Here is a 24,680-nt window from a genome sequence, read left to right as displayed (position 1 = left end):
GGCACCCCCCGGAGCCACACCCTGAGCCCAAAGGGCTCGGCAGCTCTGCCGGGCTCGGTGCCGGGACGGGCCGGTGTCGGAGCGGGCTGCAGCCAGAGAACGGCTCACCGCCGCCGCTTCGGCCCACGCGTGCCCGCGCACGGCCCCGGGCCTTGTGCAATCCGCAGCTCTCCCGGGGAGCTGCTGCGTCACCAGGCGGTTCGCCTGCGGATATCATCGTTCTGGGAGCCCTCACGCCAGCGCCAGGCTGGGACGTGACCCTGCGGGGCGTGGGTAAGCGGTGCTGCCACGGGAAACCGAGCCACGAGTGACTGGGAGGAGACACGGTGGGCTCCGGCCACGCAGAGGCCACCCCGCTGTATGGGGCTGGGAAGATTGCCCGGGGACGCTGTGGACAACTAACTGGGAGTACAATTAGAGGAATGTAAAGATCTTTATTAGTGTCTTAACAGGAGTTATAGCAGTACAGAAATTACAGGGTAAATCACAGTTACTGCGCCCTGGATGGAATGCAGTTGGCATGAATCGAAACAAATTCCAAGATGATTTCCCATACAGACACATGCTAAGGGGGATGGAGTGGAGTGGGGAAGCAAGTTGAGATAGCACATCCAGGCTCCGTGGAACTCCTCGCAGGGAGGGGGAACTCGATGGCACTTAGCAGGTGATACATTGCATATCCCCTGTCAACCACAGGAGGAAAGGGAAGATGTCCTGCTACTGAACCAACAGCTGTGGTGAAATTCCCCTCTTTAGATGAACTTACTTCACTAAAGCCTAATAATAATGTTAACAGCCCCCTCCATCCCACAGTTCCCCACCTCCAAGCGAAATTGGAAGGAGTTCTGACAGCCATAGTCCCCAAGCACAAATACCAATGCTGCCATGGCTGGGTCACAGTCCTGTCCCCCAAAACTGAAGCCCTGGTGCTTGGTGACAGAGAACTTGCTCAGCTACATGACATTTTGGTGTCCCACAAGAAGGGCACGCTGGACAACCCCCTCGTACTGAAGCATTGTTTATTAATCACCTGTATCAAGCACACATCTGCTCAGCAATGGTGCGTGATGGGATACCACAACTGACATCTAACCTGAAGGGAGGCACGTGGTTGCAGGATCCGGCACAGCAGCAGGAAGTGTACTGAACCCTCTGGTAGGAACCTGGCTACAACATGGTGCTCAGGCTATGTTGTTACGAGGCTGAAGACCAGTGAGAATAAAATTAGGAATACAGCCAAGATTGGAGCTGACTTGTGCTTTGGCCAGTGATTTGAACACCAGTTACCCTACAACTAGAGTAGGACTGTGTAAGTCGGTGCTACACTGAGGGTTATTGGCACAGACCAGGAAACCCAGTGAGCATCTGAGTGGAAAGCCTCAACACTTGTGCACCTCAAGCAAGCAGTAATTTGGAGATGAGGAAAGCCAGGCCCACCCCAGACACACAACACACCCTGGACTGAATCACTATGCACACTTCAGATACAATCTAGAGTTAAGGAACTCAAAGGTTTTAGCAGGGTTTAAACTTATGCCAAGACACCAACAGGTCACCAAGACACCAGAGTGAGCTTCATATTGATAGAAAAAGTCTTTAAAGGCAGAGTGTGAGGAGTAAAAATACAATGCTTCTAAACCTCCCTGTACCCCACAGCCTGCAAAATCCAGTGACAGGACAGTGGATCCAGTGACAGGACAGAGATCAACATCTTCAACTCTTGCCAGGAGGAATATAAACAAAAGCAGCTTTGGGGCTTTTTACCCAGCTCAGTGCTCAAGCCTGGTCAATGAACATCTGGAGAAAAATGTCTGGTAGCAGGAGTTTGCATCATGAGGATTTATTTAGCCCCTGGTACAGAAGCTGAACAAAACCCTAGCCCATCTCTGGTGGAAGAGCTGCCATGCTGAAGGAACAGGCTGCAGCTCCCTTCTGAAGATCAATTCTGGCACAGCTCTATCTTTAGCTGAAAGAATTCTGACTGAAAAAGTCATGGTTGAAAGACGACAGAGCAGCTCACAGTCCTAGACAAATCCATGTGAGAACTTTGAACACATTTAAGTTGCATACCTGCATTCCAGCATCTCCCTGTCCCAGTGTTGCTGTAGGTGACAGACCTCACACTCTGCACACCCAGGGAGCTCCTTGTGGCCCCACCTGGGCTGGCACTCAGCAGAGCAGGAGCTTTGGGCTTCTCCTGCCAGCTAAATGCTGCTGACATGGTGGCATTCAACACATGCATGTCTGGACCCCTGGCTCAACTCGCAGGGACAGCAGTAATGCAGAGCTGAAGAAGTCAGTCAAGACCCAACCACACTTTAAACACTGCCCTCCACACAAGAAAAACCCTCACCCAGTTACCATTCAATTCCTCCCAGACACTAAAAGGTGCTTCACTCAAAGGACAGTTAAATTAAAAGCAATGAATCACAGACCCCACCTATGCAAAGGCTGCTGAACAGCTATGTATACCAAAGCAGCATCATTCCCAGAAAAATCTAACCAGCAAATCACACCTTAAAACTCATTGTGGGATTTTTTTTTTTCCTTTTCCCTGGCAAGCCCACCATCTCAAAAGCAACAGAAGAATTCAGAGATTGGTCCTTTCTGAGGGAGTTTGGTAAGAGCCACAGTAGACAGCACTATACATCAGCACAGAAAGCAACTCAGACTCATGAAATGCTACAGACATTGGATCTCCTGACACACCACACACAGGGCAAAAAATCAAGAGGAACTTTTTAAGTGTAGGATTCCATCAAGTCCAGCATCAGCAAGATGCAAACAAAAAACTGCAAGGTAATTCAGGTATTATTCCAGGGATGTTTCAGGCAGCTGTCCGTAAGTATTTCATCTGAAGAAAAGAATTCAGGAGGGCTTTCCTCCTCACTAAAACTGGGACGAAGACTACAAGCCAGAATACACTGGTGACTCTCTAAACAGGGCTTTTCACACTGTGCCCATCGTGAGCAGAGTGCCCACCCTGGAGGGAGAGGCTCTGCTGGGTTCATGGGTTGGAAATCTCTGGGAAACAGCCTCTGCCTGCCCCATGGCAGCAGCTGACTGAAGCCACGGGAGCAGAGTGTGCTCTGCGGGGAAGTGATGCTGCTCACCACAGTGTCTTCCCCAAAGGCATGTGGCTGTTGTTCCCCTGACACTGTGAAAGACCTTCTCCCAGCCAGTCCAGTCTAATGACTGATTAAGCCCTTTCCCTACAGGATCTCAGATTGCCTCAAGCCCTTTTTGTAACCTTTGAAGGACCAAAAGTGTCAGTGCTTCTAATCTACAAGTCTTAATAGGTTAATGCAAAACCAAACCGCACAACACAGAAAAGCAAGCGTGGGACCCACAACAGACAAATATTTGTTCTTATAAGACTCCTAAGGCAGGTGTCCTGCTGTGACACAAAGAATACTGTGTGCTGTAGCACTCCTTTCTAAAAATATCACCGAAAGACGCTTACATATCACAGATAATTTGGCATCGGAGCTAGGGAGCATCAGTGCCAGCACAGGGTATGTGCTAGAAAGATGAATCCACGCGGCAGGATTTTCACATCTATTCAGGCTACAAAGTGCTTACAAGTTGTGTTGGGACTGAGGCTGGCACTCCTCTGACCAGGTCTCCACCATCAGTCCCAGCCCACCCCAGGCATACAAGCAAGCTCAGCTCCCCACAGGCAGCATCATCCACACGTCACTGCCCAGCCCAGCATCAGCTGCATGGCTCTGCTCAGGTCATGAGTACAGGGTAAATCCACAGGCTCAGCAGATCCAATTTCATTGCCTCTCTCTGCTCTATGTGAGAAGACTCAAAAGTCCTCCTGATCTGGTTTAGAGAGGATGGTGTTTCTGTTTATTTATAACAGGTATCAACAGAAAGCAGGCAAGCCTTCCTTCTCCTCCAACACTGGAGAGGAGGATTTGCTTATAGGAAAGCTTAACAAAGAAATCCTCTCCCCGGAGACAAGCCCAGCGCTAAGGCCAAGACTTCGGTCTGCTTCAAATCGCTGAGAAACCCTTGCCAGGATCTGCTTGGCCTCCAGGACTCCCCCTGGCCCCACTCCTGACCCCCAGATGCCCGCCGGGCAGAGTCATACCCCCTGTAAATGAGCAAGCACAGCACACACACAAGCATGCGCTGAAAGGTCCCTCCTCAGCACATCACAAAGCAGCAGTAAAGTTTCAAAGCCCATTCAAGTCCTTTGCACCTCTCCTTCAAAGATGACTCAGAAGCAGGGCTAGGAAGCTCTTTTGCACATTCAATTGTAAAACACTTGATGAAGAGGAGCAAGACAACTCTCCTGATTGTTGCTACTGCCTACAGCAAGTTTTGGTACAGATATCCTCTCTTATAGGCACTCAGTGGGTAAAACGTAGCCACAACAAACTTGCCATCAAAAATCTTTCCAGTCAGCATTTTTTGGGCAGCTTTGGAATCACCAGCATTTGCATATTCAACAAAGACCTGAAAGAGATAGAGGAGAAGTAGGACTTCCAGTGCACCATGCCACTTGCCCCCTCCCACCTCTGCAATGGGGAAAACCATTCCTAAACAAATTTTTCCCCTCAATCCTTGGTTGAGCAGAAAGCACTGGAGCTAACAGTTGAATCTCTAAACTGGGATTTTATCTCCCGCTCCTCCATTTAGTGAGGTGGGAGAAAGTATGCTGGTGGTCTGTACCCTCAACAATTTCTCTCCCACCCATTGGCTTCTCCTCCTCATTCCTTCCATTCATGCTAAAGCTGATTGGGCATCTCCCAGGTTAGGTAACCTTACATAACCAGGAAGGAACATGTGCTGTCCTTCAAAACAACCATTTATTTTTAGCACTGCCACCAGCCAGGAGATTTCCAGGCACTGAGCAGCCGCTCTGCAGCATATGGAGTGTACATAGGAACATGCAGCTTCTTCCCCCCATTCACTTACTTGGCCTTTACCAGGATTCTCCTTTGGAATAAGTAAGGAAACCACCGGTCCGTATTTCTGACACTCCTCCCTTATGTCTTCCAAGGTATCTGGGAAGGAAAAGAGCTGGTTGTCTTTCACTTTGCAAACTACGGTGAGCCAAGAAACAAGCAAACACATCAAGAACACCCGGACAACAAATATTCCTTTCCTCTCAATTTAAAATAAACAAGCATGGGGTGACAGAGCAGCAGCTGACACTGATTAAAGGCCACGTGATGAGATGAAAGTGTCTAAACTGAGGCTCAGTAACAGAGACCTGCAGGCAGTGAACCTCCAGCAGCAGGTTCAAGTAGCTAAAACACTGGGGATTTAGGAGTGCGTGCTATGGCACTTGGAGGAGGGGAACTGAAGGAGCTGGCACAAACCTTTCTTTGTGTGAGCAGAACTCGGCCTTTCAACTCGTGTCCCCAGAGTGCTCTCATTTGTGCCACTCACATGGATTTGACAGCACACAGAAATGCAAATCCCACCACTATGCCTGCCATCCACCACGCTTTAGGAACTCCAGTGAGAAATTTTAGTTCTCTGCTGAGATCCTGGGTAAGTTCATTAGCAAATTTTTTAAGGATCTGCGCTATTGAGCTTCCGAGTCCTGTACATATCCAGCAGAAGCTCAGAGCCACAAACACGTTGTGAATTTGGTGGGCATCTAATGAAAGAAAAAAAAAAATTCTTTTTTTTATCTGGGATTCTTCAAGAATTCCCTACAAGCTCTGCTTTCTCTCTCAGTCTAGTCTCTGCTGGTACAGTTGACCCCTTGCAACCAAAGCTCAGCTGGACAGCTCTGTGCCTATTAATTGCTCACCTGCTTGCTCTCACATCCCCAGAACTACTGAAAACAAAGTCTGTAAGACAATATTGCTATGTGGGAATTGCACCAACCTTCATATTCTTCTTCACACTGCAGAGAAGCATCACTTAGAATATTTAGCAGCCTCAGCACAGGTGTGGGGAGCATCACCAAGTCTTCAATATGGGGAGCTGTTTGACACCCACAGAATTAAAGAAACAAAGTCAAAGGAGCAAGCAAATAGGAAGCTGACTCAATGCACATTGTGATACTCAAGCACTTACTGCTCTTTGCAGTACAGTTTTGCTTCTCTCCACTATTAACTACATTTATAGTCTGAATTCTCCATTTCCATCTTATCTTTACCTGTGTACTGAGAGACTCTTCCAAAGGGTTCAGTGCACTCTGCAATTATTCTGAGGCTAGCATCTGAAATTGCTTTTCAAATTAAAGCTAGAATTGTGTCTATTTAGCCCAGTCTCAAAAACTGATGTGACCTCAAGAACTATGCTAGTTGAACAAACTACCCCATATATATATGGAGATGTGAGAAGATTGAAGGAATACTCTGCAACTGCCTCTCCTGTCACTGCTCCCAGACAAGGTGAAAACAGGCTGGCCAGCTTCCCTAATTCCAATTCTTCAGCTGTACTAAGGCACAGGCCTCAGATCTTTTAGTTCTTTCTTGAACACCATATAAACCCTCCTCCCCTCAAAATCCAACTGTAGTCCACTGTTTTGAAGACCACCATACTTAAACGACTTAAACAATGCAATGCTGTAGAATCAGCCATGACCACAAGGTGTGTGAGCAGTGATCTTTGAAGGACTTCACGGAAGCAGAAATAAAACCCTTTGGGTGCTGGGCATGGGGCACTTGGCTCTAGAAAACAAGCAGCTCCAGGATGGCCTGGAGCAGGGTAGCACAGAAGCCACTGCGGGAGGAGACAACAGCCAAGGAGAAAAGGCTAATGACAAGCTATGAGAGTCACATTCTGAGGATAATCAGCTCTCTAGAAACCCAAAGCCACAGGGACAGTGTCACTTCTGCAGGAAAAAAAGTTTTATTTTATGTTCCTGTACACTAGTGACAGGCCATTAATGAATTTAAGATCTGGGCACCCAACTTGCAATACTTGGAGAGTGTTGATGTGTTTATTTGTTTTGGCAGCTACAGCAGCTGAACATAATAGCAGGATCTCACAGCTCTGCCACTTTACATTGAGAGAGGAGAGAAAAGGGAAATGGCTTCATTTCTCCAGTCTGAGCCATCTGACCATGCCTGCAAAATGAGCTGTTATTTTCTAGGAAATACTTCTCCCAGCTAAGCACGCAATGCCTGTGAGGGAGCTGACATCTCTGCCAGGCACAGTCAGATGTTGATCTCACAGTGCAAGAAGAGATGAAAGGCAAGAACAGATGCTGTAAATCTCCTGCCTATCATGGAAGAGCCCTTAGGAGAAGCTCAGAGTGTGAGAGGCCTCATCAGTACAGATGATGCCCAGACAGCTCTCAGGGGCAGCCCTTTGAAGAAAGGTGCTGTCCTTAGATACCCAGGCATGTTCCAGCTCCTAGTGCACCTCTAGACTATTCTTCCATAGGACTATTTGCAACCAAGACAGATCAGATTAACTGAAGACTGAAAGAACATTTAAGTGTCACCATGGTCTTATATGCTACTCCTTTTATTTGCAGAATCATAGAATCATTTAGGATGGAAAAGACCTTTTAAATTATGAACTCCAATCTGGCATGGCCAAGCCCATCACTAAACAATGTCCCCAGATGTACCACATCTACACATCTTTTAATGGGCATAGTGACTCCATCACTTCTCTGGGCAGCCTGTTCCAATGTTTGACAACCTTTCACTGAAGAAATTTTTGCTAACAACCAATCTAAATCTCCTCTGGTGCAACCTGAGGCTGCTTCTTCTAGTCCTGTCACTTGCTGCCTGGGAGAAAAGACAGACACTAAAGTAAATCTGTCTCTCTTTTTATATGTCTTTTTCCAGAGAGGGAGACAAACCAATCCCTAAAACTGAGACACTTGGTCTTCTTGTACTGAAATGACAAATGCATTTCTGGCAATCCCCCTCTGCCCTAGGAGGTACTTTCTGCCCAGCTCCTCTGCAAATGCCAGGTGACACCAACCACACTGACAACACAGGAAAGAACTCGATGAACTGGAAAGTCAAGACTTAGCTGTATATGACAAGGAAAGCTATTCTCAGCTGTCTTTGCTCTAAACAGAAAAGCTGTGTCGAAGTGAAAGGCAATGACAGGTCATTTTCTGACATGCTGGGAAAGCAGCAGTAAATGCTTCTTTGTGCAGACAAGCATATGTGCAAGTCTGTCAAAGAAAAGAAGCAGCAAAGAGAACTAAATAAAATGGAAGCTGTTATATAAACTCCAAGCACTAACCACAGAAGCACCTTCCTCAGTACAGTTAAAGGTCTGTGTGTTTAAAACCAGCCCAGAAAGCACTGCCAATATACAATTCCCTGTGCTCTAAAGCAGTACTGGCTACAAGGTCATCCATGGAAGGCAGCTTTGATTAGAATGGCCCCAGCTTCTAAGACACAGGTGAAGTTAGCAAAGAGGAATGAGTTTGTTACCTTCGCCTGACATACAGAAATATCAGTATCTATAAGAAGCAATACTTAATAATCTTGACTGCAAGGTGCACCAAGGAGCTTAAAAAAAGCAGGGCTAAGATTCAAGGGGAAATGCTAGCTCAGTCTGAAGCATTAATTTATGCTTCAGAAAACCTGAATGCACAGCTCCTCACTGGTGCTCTTGAAAGCAGACAAGCTCTGGAGAATGCTACTCAGTTGTATTTGGAAAAGAAAACAATGAGGGACACAAGCCTGAGCAGCCCACCTTTGCTAACTGCCTGCAATGCACATGGGGAAGTCTTGAGGAAAAACCATTATTTTACTAAATCAAAGGGACAGCATTAGATAAAAGTGACAGTGACATCCATGATCTGCCACACAGGTTACTGCAGGCCAGTCACTGCAGAAACAGGCTGCCACCACAAAGCACCTATACAGATGCCACCATCAGCCCATGCCCAAGGTGCTCAAATTCCTGGTGATTTCTGAACTGAGAAACAGTTGGTGTAAGAAAACCCATCCATTCACCATAAATAGCAGTGCACTCCTTAAAAGCAACTGAACAGTCAGAATGTTAGGTAAATATCCTAACATTTCTGCACCCTCAGATGAATGCTGCTGCCAATACACTCTTGAGGGCAGAGTTTAATCAGAGTCCAGATAGGAAAAACTGACAGCCTGTGGGGCCAGAGGAGTAGGACAGCACTGAGAGCACAGGCCTTACTCTGATCTCCCTCCTGTGGCACCATGGAGAGCTGTCAAGTGCCACAGAGGAGCAGTGACAAGACCAGACCAAGAAACAATTAATTGCCCTCTGTACTGCTTCCAACACGTGCTGGAAGAGTCTCTGTGCTGTGAGAGTCCTGAGCAGGGGCCACAGCCACATCTTACCAAAGGGAATGCTGAAGAATGGGCTGCATAAAGCCTTCTCAGCAGAGGCTCGTTTTCCTTGGTCACAATGAAGCATGCTGTAAGAGAAGATACCTTTATGTTCATGCATGTGACATTCCTGCACTGACACATTCCACTCAGGCTGGAAGCTAGCATAGAGGAACACCCTATCTTCAGGGTGGTTATACTACAGGGAGAAGAGTGGGAAGCACATCTTACAATCTGGAGCTGAAGCACACCAGAAGGATCCCCTGAAAGCATTTTGGGGAGCAGGCTTTCCTTCTTGATGTCTCTCAGCACCAAGTAATGAAAATTACTCACAAGTCTACAAGGAGCACAGCTGTTCCAGCTCCACATCCTCAGGCTATTCATCCCTGTACACCTATATACATCCCTATACACCTCAGGCATACATGCAGTCTCATAAGAGTGATCACACTCCAAGGTGCTCCCACATCTTTTCACAAATGGGATTCAAAGCAGGTAATAACCCAGAGCTTGCCTGAGAATATCCCTAACTAGGCTTTACCAGGGGCTCCCAATGCTATTTGTGCCAAGTTGTGTCTTCTTCCCTCTGTAGCCTCAGAGCACAGTCACAAGACAGTGACAACAACCCCTCTGTCAGACTCCTCAGGAGAGCTGCAAAAGTGCCTTTGAATCTTGGCAGCAGTGGAGAGCAGCACTTTCTGCCTCTTCCCTCATTTTTATGATAACAATCCCCAAAAACAGCAAAGTCTGCAGTTTTCTCAAAATACAATCTCTTGGCTGCAAGTGCCAAGCACTGAAGCAGCAAATGATCAACATCATGATTGACACTCTCTATGTGCTTACTCCAAATTGTGCCAAAATCAGAGGAACTGAAACATCTCTGCTAATGCTTGCAATTGTTACCAGCAAAGGAGAAAATTTTAAAAAATTAAAAGAAAAAGTGTTAGCTGTAAGCTCTAAGTTGCTAAGAGCAAGGCTTGACTTTACAGAGTACATATTTAAGCAACAGTTATCAAATATGCTACAGTACCTTTTGATAAGGTCTCTGAGGTGATAAGCTGGAATGGCTGAATTAACCACCCCCTCACTGGCAAATATGCGATCAATGATGGCAGAACTGTTTGTCTGGAAAGAAAAAGAAACACTGATTAGGGAGGTAAAAACCAGACTTGTGCAAAGCCTGCAATATCCTATCGTTTTCCAGAGTGGATGCAGAGGGCTGTGATTCTCTGGGGTTTTGTGAGAGATCGCCAATGCCCAAGCCTCACATGTTAAACCAGGAGGCTCACATCAAATCAACTTTTTCCCATTTGCCAGCAAAAGCTGGGAATTTCCACATGCAAGTAACTTTTCTGTCACTGTGGAGATTCTGATGCTGAAAGGATACTCTTTCTGGGAAAAAGAGCAAAGAAAGTTATTTCATGCAGAACAGAGCACAGTCAGGTTCCAGGCTCACAATACAGAGCTTTCCTCTTGTTTTCTCAGGATACAGACTTACAAGAAGATCCCCAAATTACAGCTAACATTAAACTATACCCAGCAAATAATTCCTCTGCCATTGTGCTGCTGAACTAGCTGACAGACATCAGCCATTGATTTTGTTCTTCTTCCTAGGTCACAACTACAGCCAGAACAGCTCGCCTAGGCAAGACACAAGCTCCAAACAGAGACTCCTGGAGTACTCCTATTTCAGTAACCTGAACACAAGTAGCATTCACATAAGCCAGTCCCATAGGGCAGGTGGGTCTTTAAGGTTCAGGAATCTTCTCAAGACAATAGGATTACATGAACACCCTGGAAACACTACCTAGCTGCCAGGTGCTACCTCATAAATCCATATTATGAACAAGAAGCAGAAGGATTCATTTGGTGCAAGCAAGAACTGTCTCACCTTCCATTCCTGAGATTGGACTGTATGTTTCAGTTTCATTCCTGAGAACATTTCCAGTAAAACGATTCCCAGACTCCACAGATCCACAGCAGAGGTACACTCAGTCTCACTCTGGAGCCCTGCCTGCGCCAGGCAGTTCTGCAGTTCTGCCTCTGGAGCCCGATACCCGTCTGTTTGAATATATTTCACATCCTACAGGAGACCAAACACACAGAAAGTTGATTTTCCACACTCAGGTTCTCCACTCTATCCTTAAATCAGTTCTGATGTCCTTCAAAGGGGTCCCCAAAATACTACTGTAAAGCCAGTTGTGCAAGGCAGGCAGTTCAGTTGCCTATACTGCTGTGCTGAGGGAAAACCAGGACTGCCTGTAAGAAAAACATCTCCCAGCAAAACAGCACTAACATCTGACCTCTGAAACACATCACTGCTGGGATGAAGGGGCTGGATGTCCCTGTGGACTGGCCCTTTAACCTCTCGTACATGCAGACGATACTAGGAATTTTGGAATAAGGGCTGAACACCCACAGTATGCTCCCACACTGGCTGCCTGAGAGCACAGACAACCCTGTCTGAGCCTTGAGCATCAGGAGCTGCTGCCATTGTTCAAGTGATGTTCTCTGGAAGCAGGCAGCTAAAATGCTCAGACAAGGAAATCATCAAAGGCACTTCCCATGCACCTCTTCCATCTCCCCTTGAAGCCTCAACTGCTGCACAATCAATACTTGCCCAGTTGCCGTGGCTAGCACAGTGAGAGGAAATGCCCACACACTGCCTGCTCCAAAGAAATCAGGGAATTATAGAATCACACAAGTACTGGCTGGAGGGGCTGCTCGGAAGGCTCCAGCCCAGTCTCCTGCTTTCAGGCAATACCTGGTGTGGCTTTGTCCAGCCAAGTCTTCTGTGTCCAAAGACAAACTGCACACTGGGTCTTTCTAACATGTGGGGGCTCATTTTAGACACACTGATGCAACACAAGGAATGACAGAAGAATATGCAAGCCTACTTCCTCCTGGATAAGGCATAGGATTAGGAATTCTTACCATGAGAATATATTCAGACCAAGATTATGTGGTTCTCTGACTGAAAATAAAGTTTACAGGAGACATCTTCCAGCAACAGAGCTCAAAAGTGGTTTATGAACTTAAAAATGATACAACTGCTCATTCTTGTCCCTCCTCCTATCAGTAGGGAGCAGAACCTCCAGCATGGCAATCGCAGCAACTTGCCAGGCTCCCAAACAACGTTTAGAGATAGAGAAGACACTGTGATCAATGGCACCAGCAAAAAGAGCAAGAGGGAGTTTCACTCCTACCACCTAAAGCATTTTGAGTGCTGTAAGTGGTTGAGATCTTGCTCTGTGTACAACCATTCCCTGTTAAACAGCAATGGTGGGAAATTTTGTCTAAGGATAAGCTTGGCAGGGCTTTCATAAATAAAAGTAGCATGGTCTTTGACTCAGATAAGGAAATTATGCATGCAGGCTGTGGCCCAAGGCAGGGGTGAGGACAGGACACTAGTACCTGGTGCATATTCAAAGCAAGGTCAGAAGGTGTGTTTTTGAGAAAGGGCAAAGGAAACTCAGCCCAAAGAAAGCAAATTGGAAGAAACCATGGAAGCAAATAAAACACCCCATCAACTATTATGAGGCAATTCAACACATCACACAGCAAAACACAGACCTGAATTAAACAAAAATACCTGCATTAGACAGAGAACACCAGGAGCATGTATTCTGCTGATAGACAGCAACAGATTAGTACCAGAAACTCAGCCAAGAATGTGGGAGAACTGAAGACAACATGGGGGAGTTAAGAAGTCCAAACATTAAAAACAACTCCTCTACCAAAGAATTCAGGGATAGGTCACCCACACAACACTGTTATTCACAATCAGTGGGCTGTGCTGTCAATACCAGGTAAACCGGTAAAAAAGTATATAAATTTAAAGCTGTTAAGCAGGTAAAGTGCATGGAACAGGGACAAACCAGGACACTGTAGGAAGACAGAAAAAATTACCATCTATCACCCAGTGATTAAAGGCAAGTGTGCTACAAGGTTACCTGATGGAAAAGCTGTATTGAGACCCCTCACAGGCTGCTACTGAGAGAGGGAGGAGTGAAACGAAGATCTATCAAACCAACAGCAGAACCTCCTGAGGCTCTCTGCTTCCATCAGAAGCCATGGACAAGAATGGGCAAGGACAAACAACTCAGTATCACCAAAACAAAAGTGACAGCAAGAAGACTGAGTGGACCAGCAAACGGGACAAAGAGTAGAACAGGCGGAGATTGTCTGTGTCAGTAAAGAACAGACACTGCCCACCCAGGACCAGACCACGGACTTTTGATACGTGTGGGAAAGAAACATCCAGACTTCCTGAGGAAGGGAGGCTGCTGAAGATAGGGTGAAAGTAAAGGCAAGCACAAGGACACTGCCAGAGATAACACACTTGGCTAGGGAGGTTGATGGAAAAGCCTGGATTACTACAACACATGATAAACGATGATAAAAGGGAATTCTACATTTCTGGGTGCTCCCACTCATTTGACCACATAAAAACTAGCAAACTTTCCAGGAAGCTGAGACACCACTTTTCTTAGTGCATCATTAACATTGCAATTTGTAGTACAAAGGCTAAGACATCAACAGAAAACAGAGAGGCATGCAAGCAGAATGGGAACACAGTTTCAGTGTTTAGGGCAGACACCATTTCAGCCTTTCCAGTTAACCCTCAGCACCAGCTCAGCTCCTACTCTGATCAGGTCACTTGGAAAACATCACAGAGCCACACAACTCAACACAGAGCCATCTTGCCTCAAGAGTAGCACATTCCAAACCTGATTCCCCTCTTTGAAGCTAAGTCCAAAGTCAATGAGCTTAAAGCATTCCTCTTCTGCACTCCATAGGATGTTGCGTGGCTTGAGGTCTGCGTGCACATAGCCTTTGTGGTGCAGGAAAGCCAGGGCTTCCAGGACATCTCTGGCACAGTGCTGGATCATCCACATGGAGCAGCCCTGGTTGCTGGAGTGCAGCAGCAGCTCGGACACGCTGATGTCCAGCAGCTCCAGCAGCAGACAGCGAGATGGGCCATTGGCAGAGTAGTGGTTGGTGAACACGCCATAAAGTGTCACTACAACGAGACACAGGGACGGGCATCGGTAACGAGCATGCAGCCAGAACCTTCCACTGCTCCACACCACAAAAGCTGTGGCAGGCAGCTCAGATGTTTTGGCACAGGTGATGTTCAGAGAGATGGAGAACCAGGCAGGAAGGAAGAAGCAAGGGAAAAGCAGCCATGTCACCCCTACAAGCTTCAGAGGACAGGCTGGTCTCACAACACTCCCCAGGCTCTGCTAAAGTGACAGGGCTGAGTACTCCTGCTCAGAAGGACAACCTCTGGGACATGGATAAGCACATCCCAGTGGACAAACTGGACATGGTGCCGCTCTTTAGAGACATGTCAATCTCACCCCATGACAGACAAACTTTGCAGAGTGGGAACCCCTGTGCTGTCTGGGTTCCCAGGCACACTACGGCATTAAAAAGCATTTCACAAAGCATTTCACAGCTGACAAAAAATATCAGTAGTGGGTGAACTTTGGCACTTCCAGGAATTGCCTCTGACACACAGGCTTCCCCTGTTCCCTGGCTCATTCCTACCCATGAAGGCAGCCCTGGAGCTGTAGCACAGTAGGAACACACTGTCCCACGGCTGTCCCGCAGAGAATCCAGTCCTTACTGGGGCTGTGGCACCCTGCCCAAAGGAGGACTCCGGGGTGCCCTGCCTGCAGGGACCCGCTCTGCCTATCCCTCCTGCCCACCCTGGGGATGTCACCTGCAGAGCCGCCACCCAGGGAAGGGGTGGGGTACCCAGGAGCACCCACTGCAGGGAAGCTGCTTCGGGGCGTCCAGGCTAGAGGCCCTCAAATCTGCCCATCCAGAGGTGCCAATCCGAGGGGCACGTTGGCCTGGGTTTGCGTTTTGGAGCGAGGCTGTCTGTATTCCCAAAGCAGTTGGGAGTTCCCTTCCCTGGCTGGGAGGGCGGGCGGTCTGGAGACACCAGTTTGGCAGGGGGAGACTGCCCTGGGGGTGCTCTAGGAACAGAGGTGCCCGAGCAGGGGTGTCTGGGGATGGGCGCCGGGGACAGGGGTGCCGAGGCTGCGGAGCCGGGGTGCCCTTACCGATGTTGCGGTGCCCGCGGAGCTGCTCGAGCGCGGCGCGCTCCTTGCGGAACCCGTACTCGGCGCAGTCGGCGGCGGGCGGGCGGGCGCCGGGGCGGCGAGCGGACCCGGGCCGCGGCCCCGGGGGCGGCACGAACTCCTTGACGGCGCCGGGGGGAGCCCGGGGGTCCCCGCAGCAGCGCACCCGGTACACCGAGGCCGAGGAGCCGCTGCCCAGCGGCGCCTGCACCTCCCACAGCCGGCCCAGCACCTCCAGCAGCGGCGGCGCCGCGCCCCACGCGCACCCCGACATGCCGCCGTCCCGTTTCACATCGTCGTCCCGCCGCCGCCCCGCCGCTGCCCCGGCCCCGGCCCCGGCCTGCGCCGCGCTCCGGCCGCCATGACACCGGAAACAGGGCGGCACGGCGGCGGCACCGCCCCCGGCGGGGCGGGGCGGGGCGCGGGCGGGGCCCTCCGCGGCCCGCGGGCCTGCGCACCCCGCGGCCCTGCGCACCCCGCGGGCCTGCGCACCCCGCGGCCCTCCGCACCCCGCGGCCCTGCGCACCCCGCGGGCCTGCGCACCCCGCGGCCCTCCGCGGCCCGCGGCCCTGCGCACCCCGCGGGCCTGCGCACCCCGCGGCCCTGCGCACCCCGCGGCCCTGAGCACCCCGCGGGCCTGCGCACCCCGCGGTCCTGCGCACCCCGCGGCCCTGCGCACCCCGCGGCCCTGCGCACCCCGCGGGCCTGCGCACCCCGCGGGCCTGCGCACCCCGCGGTCCGACTCCCCCAGCCCCGGTGCGGCCGGCTCCCTCCGCAATCCTCGGCCCGGACATCCACCAGGGCTTCGTCGGGGTCCCGTCTCCGCAGTACCCCCGAGGCCCCGTCCCTCAGCCCGGACACCGGCGGGCTCCCATCACTGCAGCACCCCGGGATCCGATCCCCTGTGCCTGGGCACAGGCGGGCTCCAGCGCCCTCAGCCCAGCCACAACCCAGTGGTGCCAAGCACAGCAGGGCGGGCACGTTCTCCACCCCAGTCTGGACACCACCAAACTCCCCCTCTGCCCCCTGGCTCCCCTCCAGGACGGCGCCAGGGTCGTGCAGGGTGTCCTCTCCCATCAAGGGAATGCCACACATCAGTGGGTACAAAAGGAAAAAAAAATTTATTGTGCAATCTGCATCTCTTGTCCCAAACCACACATATGCACCCCGACAACATAAATAGAGGGACTGGACCAGCTGTGAGTGACAACCCTCAAGGGGAAGGTTCCCTTGGGATCACAGCAATTAAGATGCTGGTTCTTCAGAGAGGGGCTACAAGTCCTGGTTTCCATCAACATCTACACTGCAGTGCAGACCCGGGCAGCACACCACCCCCCCCCGTATCTGAGGGTGGAGGTTGCCACGCACAGCATGATCACATTGGTACAGGGTGTGTGACACCTCAGCAGTGAACATGAGCTCTGTGCTACTCTGCATCCTTTCACTCTTGAGCAGGCCTTTCCCAGAGTGGAGAGCTGCAGGGGCCCACCATAGCATCACCACATCAACGGCAAGGACATGAGTGGTTGCACCCAGGGCAATCGGATCCATGCTCACAGCTTCCTTCCTTCACTGGGATAGCGTGGCTTTGGGTGGAGGAAGACATTTCTTCAGCCCAAACACTCTGTGTGGCCCAGGAGGAGCTGTGAGCAGGCCCATCCATGAGCTCCTGGGTTCCTCCAACCCAGCCTGGGGCTTTGGAGCTATTCCTCTGAAAACCACCTTTGTGGTGAGGATGTACATAAAAGCTCTAAGCAAAAAGTTCCATCTCACAGCTGCTACCTTGCATTGGCATAGATGTCACCAGGCTGGTTAACCCCTCCTGTAATCCATGGCAAAACATCATACAGCAGTATCAGAGGACCACATGGCTTTGTGTGTCCCAGTCTCGCAGAGACCACTGCCCCAGGAAATAAAGGGCAGCAGTGACACTGACTCACATGGAAAGGGCTGCCTGCCTGGACAGTTGTCCATGGTGGCTGGGACGAGAGCAGGAAACAAGCAGGAGCTGGAAGCAGGTCTCACAGAGAGCTCAGCTCCCTGCCAGAGCCCACTGGCCAGCAGCTGTGCAGTCTCAGGTGCCCAGCCCTGTGCCCTGATAAGAGCCCAGGGCTCCAGAGCAAGGAGATGGCACTCAGCAGAGTAACACCACCAGGTCAGCACCTGCAGAAGGGCCTGGACACATCTGCTGTCCTGGCTCACTGGCACTAGAGGCAGGGTGAGCCTGCTGATACCCCAGGATGGGGTATCTCAGCAAGCACATAGTGTAAGCTGGGAAATCCTCTGGACCAAGGCAGCCAGTGCAGACATGGGAAAGAGTGTAGTGCTTGTGGGATGCTCACAGGATGCTCGCTCCAGCAGAGCAAATGCGGTTTGGGGCAGGCTGGCACTTCAACCCCCATGCACCCTCTTGGCTCTCAATTCAGCAAGGCTCCTGGCTGCAGACAGGGTGGCAGTGGCACCATAGCAGGACAGGAGCTTGGCACTGACCAGGGTGAACAGGGGCCAGAATGGGGCTGCAGAAGCCATGGCAGGACAGGCTGTGCCCTCCTGGGAATTTGGCAAGAAGCAGGTTGTCATGGCTCCCCAGAGCCCACACCAGGAAGCGATGGCTCATTCTACTCCAAGGCTTCCCCCTTTCCAAAATAATCACCCCAAAAAAGGCAAGTGGCAGTGAGAGACAAGTCTGGGAGAGCCAGCCCCCAAGGCACCCCTGTCACAGCTACCCACTACTACTCAAAGGACAGTAAGTCGGGATGGGCCCCCTCCACCTCCCAGCCAAGGGTACATGGCTCTGGCCGCCCTGTGCTCCCTGGTGGCTCGTGCTCCAGCCCCAGTCTCCGTGAGGGCTTCTCTGTGCTGGGTGACATCTCAGTGGCCCTCTCATCCACTTGCCACTGGCTCTCCTGGCTGCCCTTATGGATGAGGTCAGGCACAGGTAAGACACTGGTAGGCTGGTCCCCGCTGGGCTCTGGGGCACCCATCACACTGAGTACACCAGGGCAATCTGGAGGAGATGGGTCCCCCATCCCCAGCTGCTCCTCTATGGGCTCAGGGTGAGCTGTAGGTGGTTTGGAAGGCTCATCAGTGTCACTCCTCGTGCTGGTCCCCTCTGGCTGTGGAGCAATGAGCATGTCCTGGGGGGTCTTTAGGGCACGCGGTGTCCGCTTCTTGGTGATGGGGGGCGGTGGTTCCAGCCGGGGAAAGGCATCCAGCCCCACAGCCCTGCAAGCACAGAGGGACAGCTGCATACAGCCCCATGCCGGGCCCCTCCAGCCTGTCCCAATGGCCCTGGCACAGGGTGCACACTGCAAGGACACTCACCCGTCCTCAGTAGCTGGCTGTCCTGTGCCCAGCACAGCGCCCGCACTGGCGTTCACCTCCATGGCTCCCACGGCGGGCAGGCCGGCCGGCTCCCTGCGGCGCAGGAGGTCATTCACCTTGGCGCCCATGGCCTTGCCCAGGTTGCGGAGGTGCTGGCTGCCAACGGGCCGGCAGGGCTGGGGCAGGGTGCCCACCGTGGCAGAGATGTGCTGTGCCCGTGGCGTGGGTGCCGTGCTGGCGCTGGCATTCTCAAACATGCTCTGGTCCACTGGAGGGAACAGAGAGGATGTGAGCACAGGGCATTGTATGCACAGGGGACCAATGTGGGGCAAGAGAGGGTAGCAGTGAGCCAGGGCCCCTGTTGGCACTGCCAACACACCGAGAGCTTCTCTTACCTGGCACCAAGCGACTTGGGAAGCAGGTTGTGGAAAAAGAGAAAGAGAGCAAGTGATCATTTACCAGGGGAATGGCAAGGGAAGAGGCCTGTCCCTTCCACACTTCCAGGTGAGGCATGCTGCCAACGCCCTGCTCTGATATGTCATGCTGCCTGAAGAGATGGGACTCACATGGAGGTCCCTTGTCAGCCACACCCTGATAAAGCCACAGGGCCTTCTCTCGGGCCACCCACAGTGTGGGTTCTGCACTGCCCACCCCACCATGGCTCCCTCAGATCAGCCCAGGCTGTGTCTCTGTGGTGAGTGGCAGCAGGTGCTTGTAGAGGAAAGGGCTCTGCAATCAAACCCCACCTCTGAGCTACACTGGTTTCTCCACCACGTCTTCCCAGCAAGAGTCTTTGAAGCTGTGGGTGCTGCTCCCAGGAGTTCAAACCCACGTGGCTGCCTCCATGTCAGAGTGGGTCTGTGTGATGGCTCCAGCTAGTTTCTGGGTGAGCCTGGTGCTGTTTTGGGGCCTTGCTGCCCAACAGCATCCTCTGCCCAACTCTACCTCTGCATCCCAGAGGCACATACTGGGACACAAGACAACCACCTCCACATCGTAAGGGACAGGCAGAGAGGAAGGGTTCCCAGCACTGCTCCAACCTCATGGTGGACTGGACTCTTACAGGGACACCCAGGTCACTGCAGGCCCTTTCCTCTGCATTTTGTGGCCCCACAGTCCTGCTGAACAGAGCTCCCTGCCTGCACCTGCAGCATATACCAACCCTGGGGTTCATCCTACAGCTATTCATCGGCACCAAGAGAGCCACCCAGCAGTGCCTTGACAGCCTCTCCTCCAGCCTGGACACCAGCTCTCGGGAGTCTGAGCAGCCTGCTAACCTCTTGAAGAGCTCTCTTCTGGCTCCTCAGATGACTTCCAGCCCCTGAGAGGGAGAGGCTAGCCAGCAGCAGAGCTAGCATTATGGTCCACGACAAGCTCACTGCTTCCAAGCGCCAGCCTGTGCTCCAGCATGGCTACCGATACATGTTGTGCTGCCCCATCTTCCCCACACAGTGGCTGCTCAAGACCCAGATCCAGCACAGCTCTCAGGAGGGCTACAGCTGGAGGGGGTTCTACCACGGGCCCGAGGTCCTGGGGGAGCAGGAGATCAAGGCACAGGAGGCTGCAGCTCCCGGGGTGTCCGTGCAGCCCCGGCAGCCAGGCAGCTGCCACGGGAGGGCACTGCTCCATCACTCCTGCCAGCAGCAGAAGGAATTGTTCCAGAAGTCAGCTCCTGCCAGTGTGCTGCTTTTGCCTACTTCTGCCATCCTTTAAGAGAGGCTCTTGTCTATTTTTCCTCTCCACCTGCCAAAAATTTCCCGAGTCCCTGGAAGTGCAGATTAGCATCTCTGTGGGGAGCTCTGCAGATGCCAGGAAGTCCCTGGCACCCTCCAGCTCTTGGATCAACCCCGAGACAAGCAGTGAACTGGCTGAAGGGCAAGACTGAAACACGTCTACTGCCAGCAATATTCTGGGCACCTTGCTCTCGTGGACATGCTGTGGCTAGCACCACAAGCAGGGGTCCCACAGCAGAGGAAGCTTAGGTTGGAGGGGGTCTCCACAAGGCCAGAGGATGCCACTGCTGGTGCTGGCATCCAGCATGGAGTGGGAAGGAATTACAGAAAGAGAGAGTCAGTGAGAAGAAAGAGACAACAGAAAGCGTTGAGAAATAGAAAGATTTATTTAGCAAAAGCCAGTTGACTAATGACAACACCCAAGGGTTAAGTGCACTTACATTGACAGATTTGCTTCCCAGATAGATTGAGTCAACAGTTAGTAATACGACAGTTGTAGGAAAAGAAAGGACAAAAAATATAGCTATAAACCCCCTGTCAAGGTCCATAACAAAAGTGAGAGGCTAGAGAGGAGTCTTGGAGGCAGTGCTGACTTAGGAGGGGTCATTTACACGTGTACACCCATGGTGCAGCATGAGGCGGGCAGGATCCCACCCAGTCCCGGCAGCACCCCCTCAGCCTGTGGGGCACCTGCCCCGGTCCCCTGTGGCAGAGCATGGGGCAGGAGCCTGAGGCCACATCTGGTCCTGCCAGCCCCTCGTGGGACTCGGCCTGAGCTCTGTGTGTGCAGCAGGGATGGACCAGAGCGATGGCTCAGGAGATGGCTCCCCCCACCTGCTTCCTGAGGCAGCCCAGCCTGGAAGAGACCTCTGGCCTGCTCCTCTGGTTGCTCCTCTTAGGCTCTCCCTTCATCTGCCCTGTGTGTACAACTGAGCTCCTGCTGTTCTTTACCCTGAACGATCTCTCTGCCCACATGGAATTCCCTGTCCAAGCTCAACCATCCCTACCCTGTAAGTGCCATGCCTTGTGCGTGCTGTCATCCTACTTTTTCCTCCTAGCTGGACCAACCTTGTACCCCTTGCCTTCACCTTCAACTGCTGCGAGCTGGCAGTGGCATATCGGGTCCCCAGCAGAGGGGCTGGCACACAGCTGTCCCCACAGCCCTGTGGGATGGGGCATTTGGAGGCAGTGATGCCTAGAGGACAGCAGCACCACATACCAAACAGCACCCTCTCCCACTCTGCCTGCTCTGTGGCTGGTTCAGAGCTCCTCTGGACAACCAGGGCACTGCTGGGGACATTGAAACATGTCCTTCTTTCCTTCCCACTAGACCCTCATAGCTCCTGAAGTCCACCCAGTCCTGTCACATGGTGGAGGGTGCATAGCACAGCTCGTGCTGACCCCGGGGGTCTAATCCACATTCTCCTTAGCAGCTCAGTACCAAGGGGACCAGGGCAGAGAGAAGTGATGGACTTTCCTCAGCAGCCAGGCTAAATCCTAGAGGAGAGCAAGAGGTGGTGTCAGCCAGGAGTTAGTTGCAGGCAGATTGAGCAGAGACAGAGCTGGGGAAGGTGAGAGCAACAAGGAAGCAACAAAGCAAAAGAGAAGCAGGATAGGAGGGAGGATGGGGAAGAAGACAACTGTGCCAAATCCCCACCTCATCAAGTCCACATGAAGCAGGGTGGACATCAGAAGTTTGGTTCATACCCCTTCCAATCTCGGCCTCTTAGAGACTCAGCACCAGGCAGGTGATGAAAGTGTTTGCAGAAAAGGAACAAGCTGTGGATCCCTTGGAGGGCCCCACAGATGGCTTTCAGCCATAAGTGTTTCGAGGGCTGGTGGAGAAACCCTGAGATCCTGGATTCACTTTTCCAGAGGGTGCAAACCAGAGGTGTGATGAAGCACGCCTGCAGACACCAGCAGTTCACTCCCCATCGAAGGCTGGAAGTGTGCTCATCCCTGAAGATGCCAATGCCAGCACTGCAGCTCCCAGCCTTAGTCTGGGGCAAAACAAGTGCTTGGAAATGGGAGGGTTTGTCTATAAAGCAAAGCGGGCAGTTCGTGGTGATTGGAAGTGCTTGAAAATGTGCCTTGAGAGCATGAAAAAGACTGAAACCTGGCAGCTGTGCCAAGGAGCCAAATGATTAGATGATGAGGAGAACACCCCACAGCTTGATGCTGCATGCCCTGGCTCCCTGCTCCACACTGTGATGTGACTTCCTCCCTGCTCCACAGCCTGGCAGGGGAGCGGGCTCTGCCCAGAAGCCCTCTACCTGCCTTGGCACAGATAAACCCTTGTCCTGAAAGTACCACGTCTCCCTGCCAACCTCTACCTGCACCTGGCCAACCTGTGCAATCTCATCTCACCCCTTCAAATCCTTTCCAGGCTCATCCCCACATCCCCCAATGCCTCACTTCTCACTCACAGACCCACTCTGATAGTGCACTGTCACCAACCCTCATTTAACATGGCCCTGTACTTGTCCCCCACCCTGCCTACCACACAAAGAACCAGACCAGCTGCTCTGTCTTTGCTCACCACCTTGGAGCTGCCCTCTCAATCTCTTGTGTCCCCACTCACTGCCCTAGACTGCTCTCTCATTTCCCCAGCAAAACCCTTCCTCTGCTTTCCCCTGCAGCAGCAGAGGTTCATCCAGAAGAAGTCCCTTACCCCCTGCCTAACCTTAACACACAGTTTGAAGGGAGACGGGGCCAGTGGGGAGCACAAGGAGCTGTCAGCTCTGTCTGCTGCAAAGGAGGGATGCTGCAGCTCGGCACACAAGCCCACGCACGCCGGAGCACAGCACGCCCAGCACACACCCTGGGCTCAGCTCCATCCTCACCTCAGACACTCCCGACTGGGTGCTGGAATCCTCCTGCTCCCTCCTCTGTCCCCTCCCTCTGGGCTGTCCCATCCCTGCCAGGGTCACCACGGGGCTGCGGCCAGGGTCCTTCCCAGCTCCAGCAGGTCCCGGCTGCTCTGCACCACCTTCTGCTGACCCCTACACCGCGATCTCGTCCTCCAGGCTGTCGCCCAGGTCCTGCCTGGGCTGGACGTGGAGCAGGCGCGGCGGCTCCTCCTGGGACCAGGAGTCGCGCTCCTCGCTCTCGTCCGTGTTGGACTCGTACTCAGAGGCGATGCCTGACTCACGGAACTTGATGAGCTCCAGGCTGCCCAGGGCTGGCTCTGGGGCGGGCGGCCCCGAGTCCGGCAGAAAGCGGTAGCACTCCAGCTTCACCAGACAGTCCTTCCTACCTATGGGGCTGCCCATGGCGCTGGGGAAAGCCGAGCTGGGGCCCAGCGGCGGCGGGTGGGTGTCCTCAGGCTGCGGGGTGGTCGGGTCGCAGAGGACGGGGAGGACGTTGGAGCGGAAGGTGATCTCCAGCAGACTGTCCTGGGAGCCTGCTGCAAGAGAAGGGCACAGCTAAGAGGCCCAGCTTGCCTGGGTGTCCCCTGGCCACCATGGCTGGCTGCACACTGGCCAGAGGAGGACATGCTGGGGTCATTTGGGTATCATCCTCTCCACTCTTGCTGTTTTGATGGGTTTATTTGGTGTCACTAATGCCAGGAGCTGCTGCTGGCCAACAAAGGGCCATTTCTCTAGGACAAGCCCAGCTCCTGAAGAGAGCTGATGGCTACATCTGTTGTAGAGGGAGGCCAAACAGGGGCTCTTGGGCGGACATGGAGATGGCCTGGAGCATGCAGCCACTGGGGAATGTGGATACACAGCTGATGGATGCAGGTGACCACTTGTCCATACAGCCCTCCCCAAGCCCCTTCCCACGCTGCATGCAAGCACCCTGCTGCACACACACAAGGCAAGGCAAGCCAAGCCAGAAGGGCACAAATATTCTCTGAACAAAGTAACTGGAAATGCACAAAAAAGCCCAAGAAAAACACCTGCATGCATGTTCCCCACAGTCCTGGCTAGCTGCAAGGGGAGAGGAATGGGCGGCAGTGCTTACTGGTCGTGTTTCCTGCCAGCTTCAGCTCCAGTTCCTGCACCTGTTTGACCAGGAGTGAGATGTGCTGCAGCAAGTCCTTGTTCTGGAGCAGGAGCTGGTGCACACGAGCCTGGGCCTCCAGCCGTGCCGCTGCTTCTGCTGCCAGCTGGTCCTTCAGCAGGTGGACCTGGGCAGGATACAGCAGGTGAGCATGGGCAGATGCTACTTGAGGGTTGAGGGCTTCAACTTTGGCCATCCCTGCTCATCTCCCAGAGCTCACCAGCATCCCAACCCATAGTGTGATGAAGCAGCCATTCCCTGCAGGTACT

The 24,680-nt window shown here is 52.4% G+C and overlaps 3 protein-coding genes across 13 annotated transcripts in view; 1 reads left to right on the top strand and 2 right to left on the bottom strand.

The window, feature by feature from the left end:
• Positions 1-414: 414 nt before the first annotated feature.
• Positions 415-15,724, bottom strand: UHMK1 (U2AF homology motif kinase 1). Of its 2 annotated transcripts, none has more exons than XM_085586938.1 (8): positions 15,332-15,717; positions 13,988-14,280; positions 11,149-11,340; positions 10,288-10,382; positions 9,270-9,346; positions 5,854-5,952; positions 4,930-5,018; positions 415-4,467 (listed from the first exon to the last, which is right to left on the bottom strand). In XM_085586938.1, the coding sequence occupies exons 1-8, from the start codon at positions 15,621-15,623 to the stop codon at positions 4,321-4,323; spliced, it is 1,284 nt and encodes a 427-aa protein (XP_085443064.1). In that variant the 5' UTR covers positions 15,624-15,717; the 3' UTR covers positions 415-4,320. The 2 variants fall into 2 exon arrangements, 1 of the variants encoding a protein (XP_085443064.1); XR_014957142.1 differs by lacking the exon at positions 415-4,467 and adding an exon at positions 5,337-5,620 and having other exon boundaries at positions 15,332-15,724.
• A 723-nt stretch (positions 15,725-16,447) lies between these two features.
• Positions 16,448-24,680, bottom strand: part of NOS1AP (nitric oxide synthase 1 adaptor protein) — a 42,125-nt gene continuing 33,892 nt past the window's right edge. For 8 of the 10 annotated variants that reach the window (XM_085586915.1, XM_085586916.1, XM_085586913.1 and 5 more), the window contains 4 exons: positions 24,373-24,538; positions 23,663-23,812; positions 18,674-18,941; positions 16,448-18,574 (listed from right to left, as the gene is read on the bottom strand). In XM_085586915.1, the coding sequence (XP_085443041.1) occupies positions 18,082-18,574; positions 18,674-18,941; positions 23,663-23,812; positions 24,373-24,538 (1,077 nt within the window). In that variant the 3' untranslated portion in view covers positions 16,448-18,081. The remainder of the gene's footprint in view (positions 18,575-18,673; positions 18,942-23,662; positions 23,813-24,372; positions 24,539-24,680) is intronic. The other 2 variants (XM_085586910.1, XM_085586912.1) reach the window with 1 other exon arrangement.
• On the top strand, positions 19,577-20,526 carry SPATA46 (spermatogenesis associated 46). The gene is given in 5 exon segments (XM_085586919.1): positions 19,577-19,790; positions 19,792-19,856; positions 19,859-19,957; positions 19,960-19,989; positions 19,992-20,526. Coding segments are annotated over 5 exon segments (663 nt in total). The 5' UTR covers positions 19,577-19,716; the 3' UTR covers positions 20,387-20,526.

The sequence above is a fragment of the Lonchura striata genome, chromosome 8 (genome assembly GCF_050655825.1).
Source record: "Lonchura striata isolate lonStrDom1 chromosome 8, ASM5065582v1, whole genome shotgun sequence".
Classification (NCBI taxonomy): Eukaryota; Metazoa; Chordata; class Aves; order Passeriformes; family Estrildidae; genus Lonchura; species Lonchura striata.
This window is presented reverse-complemented; position numbering and strand designations above follow the sequence as displayed.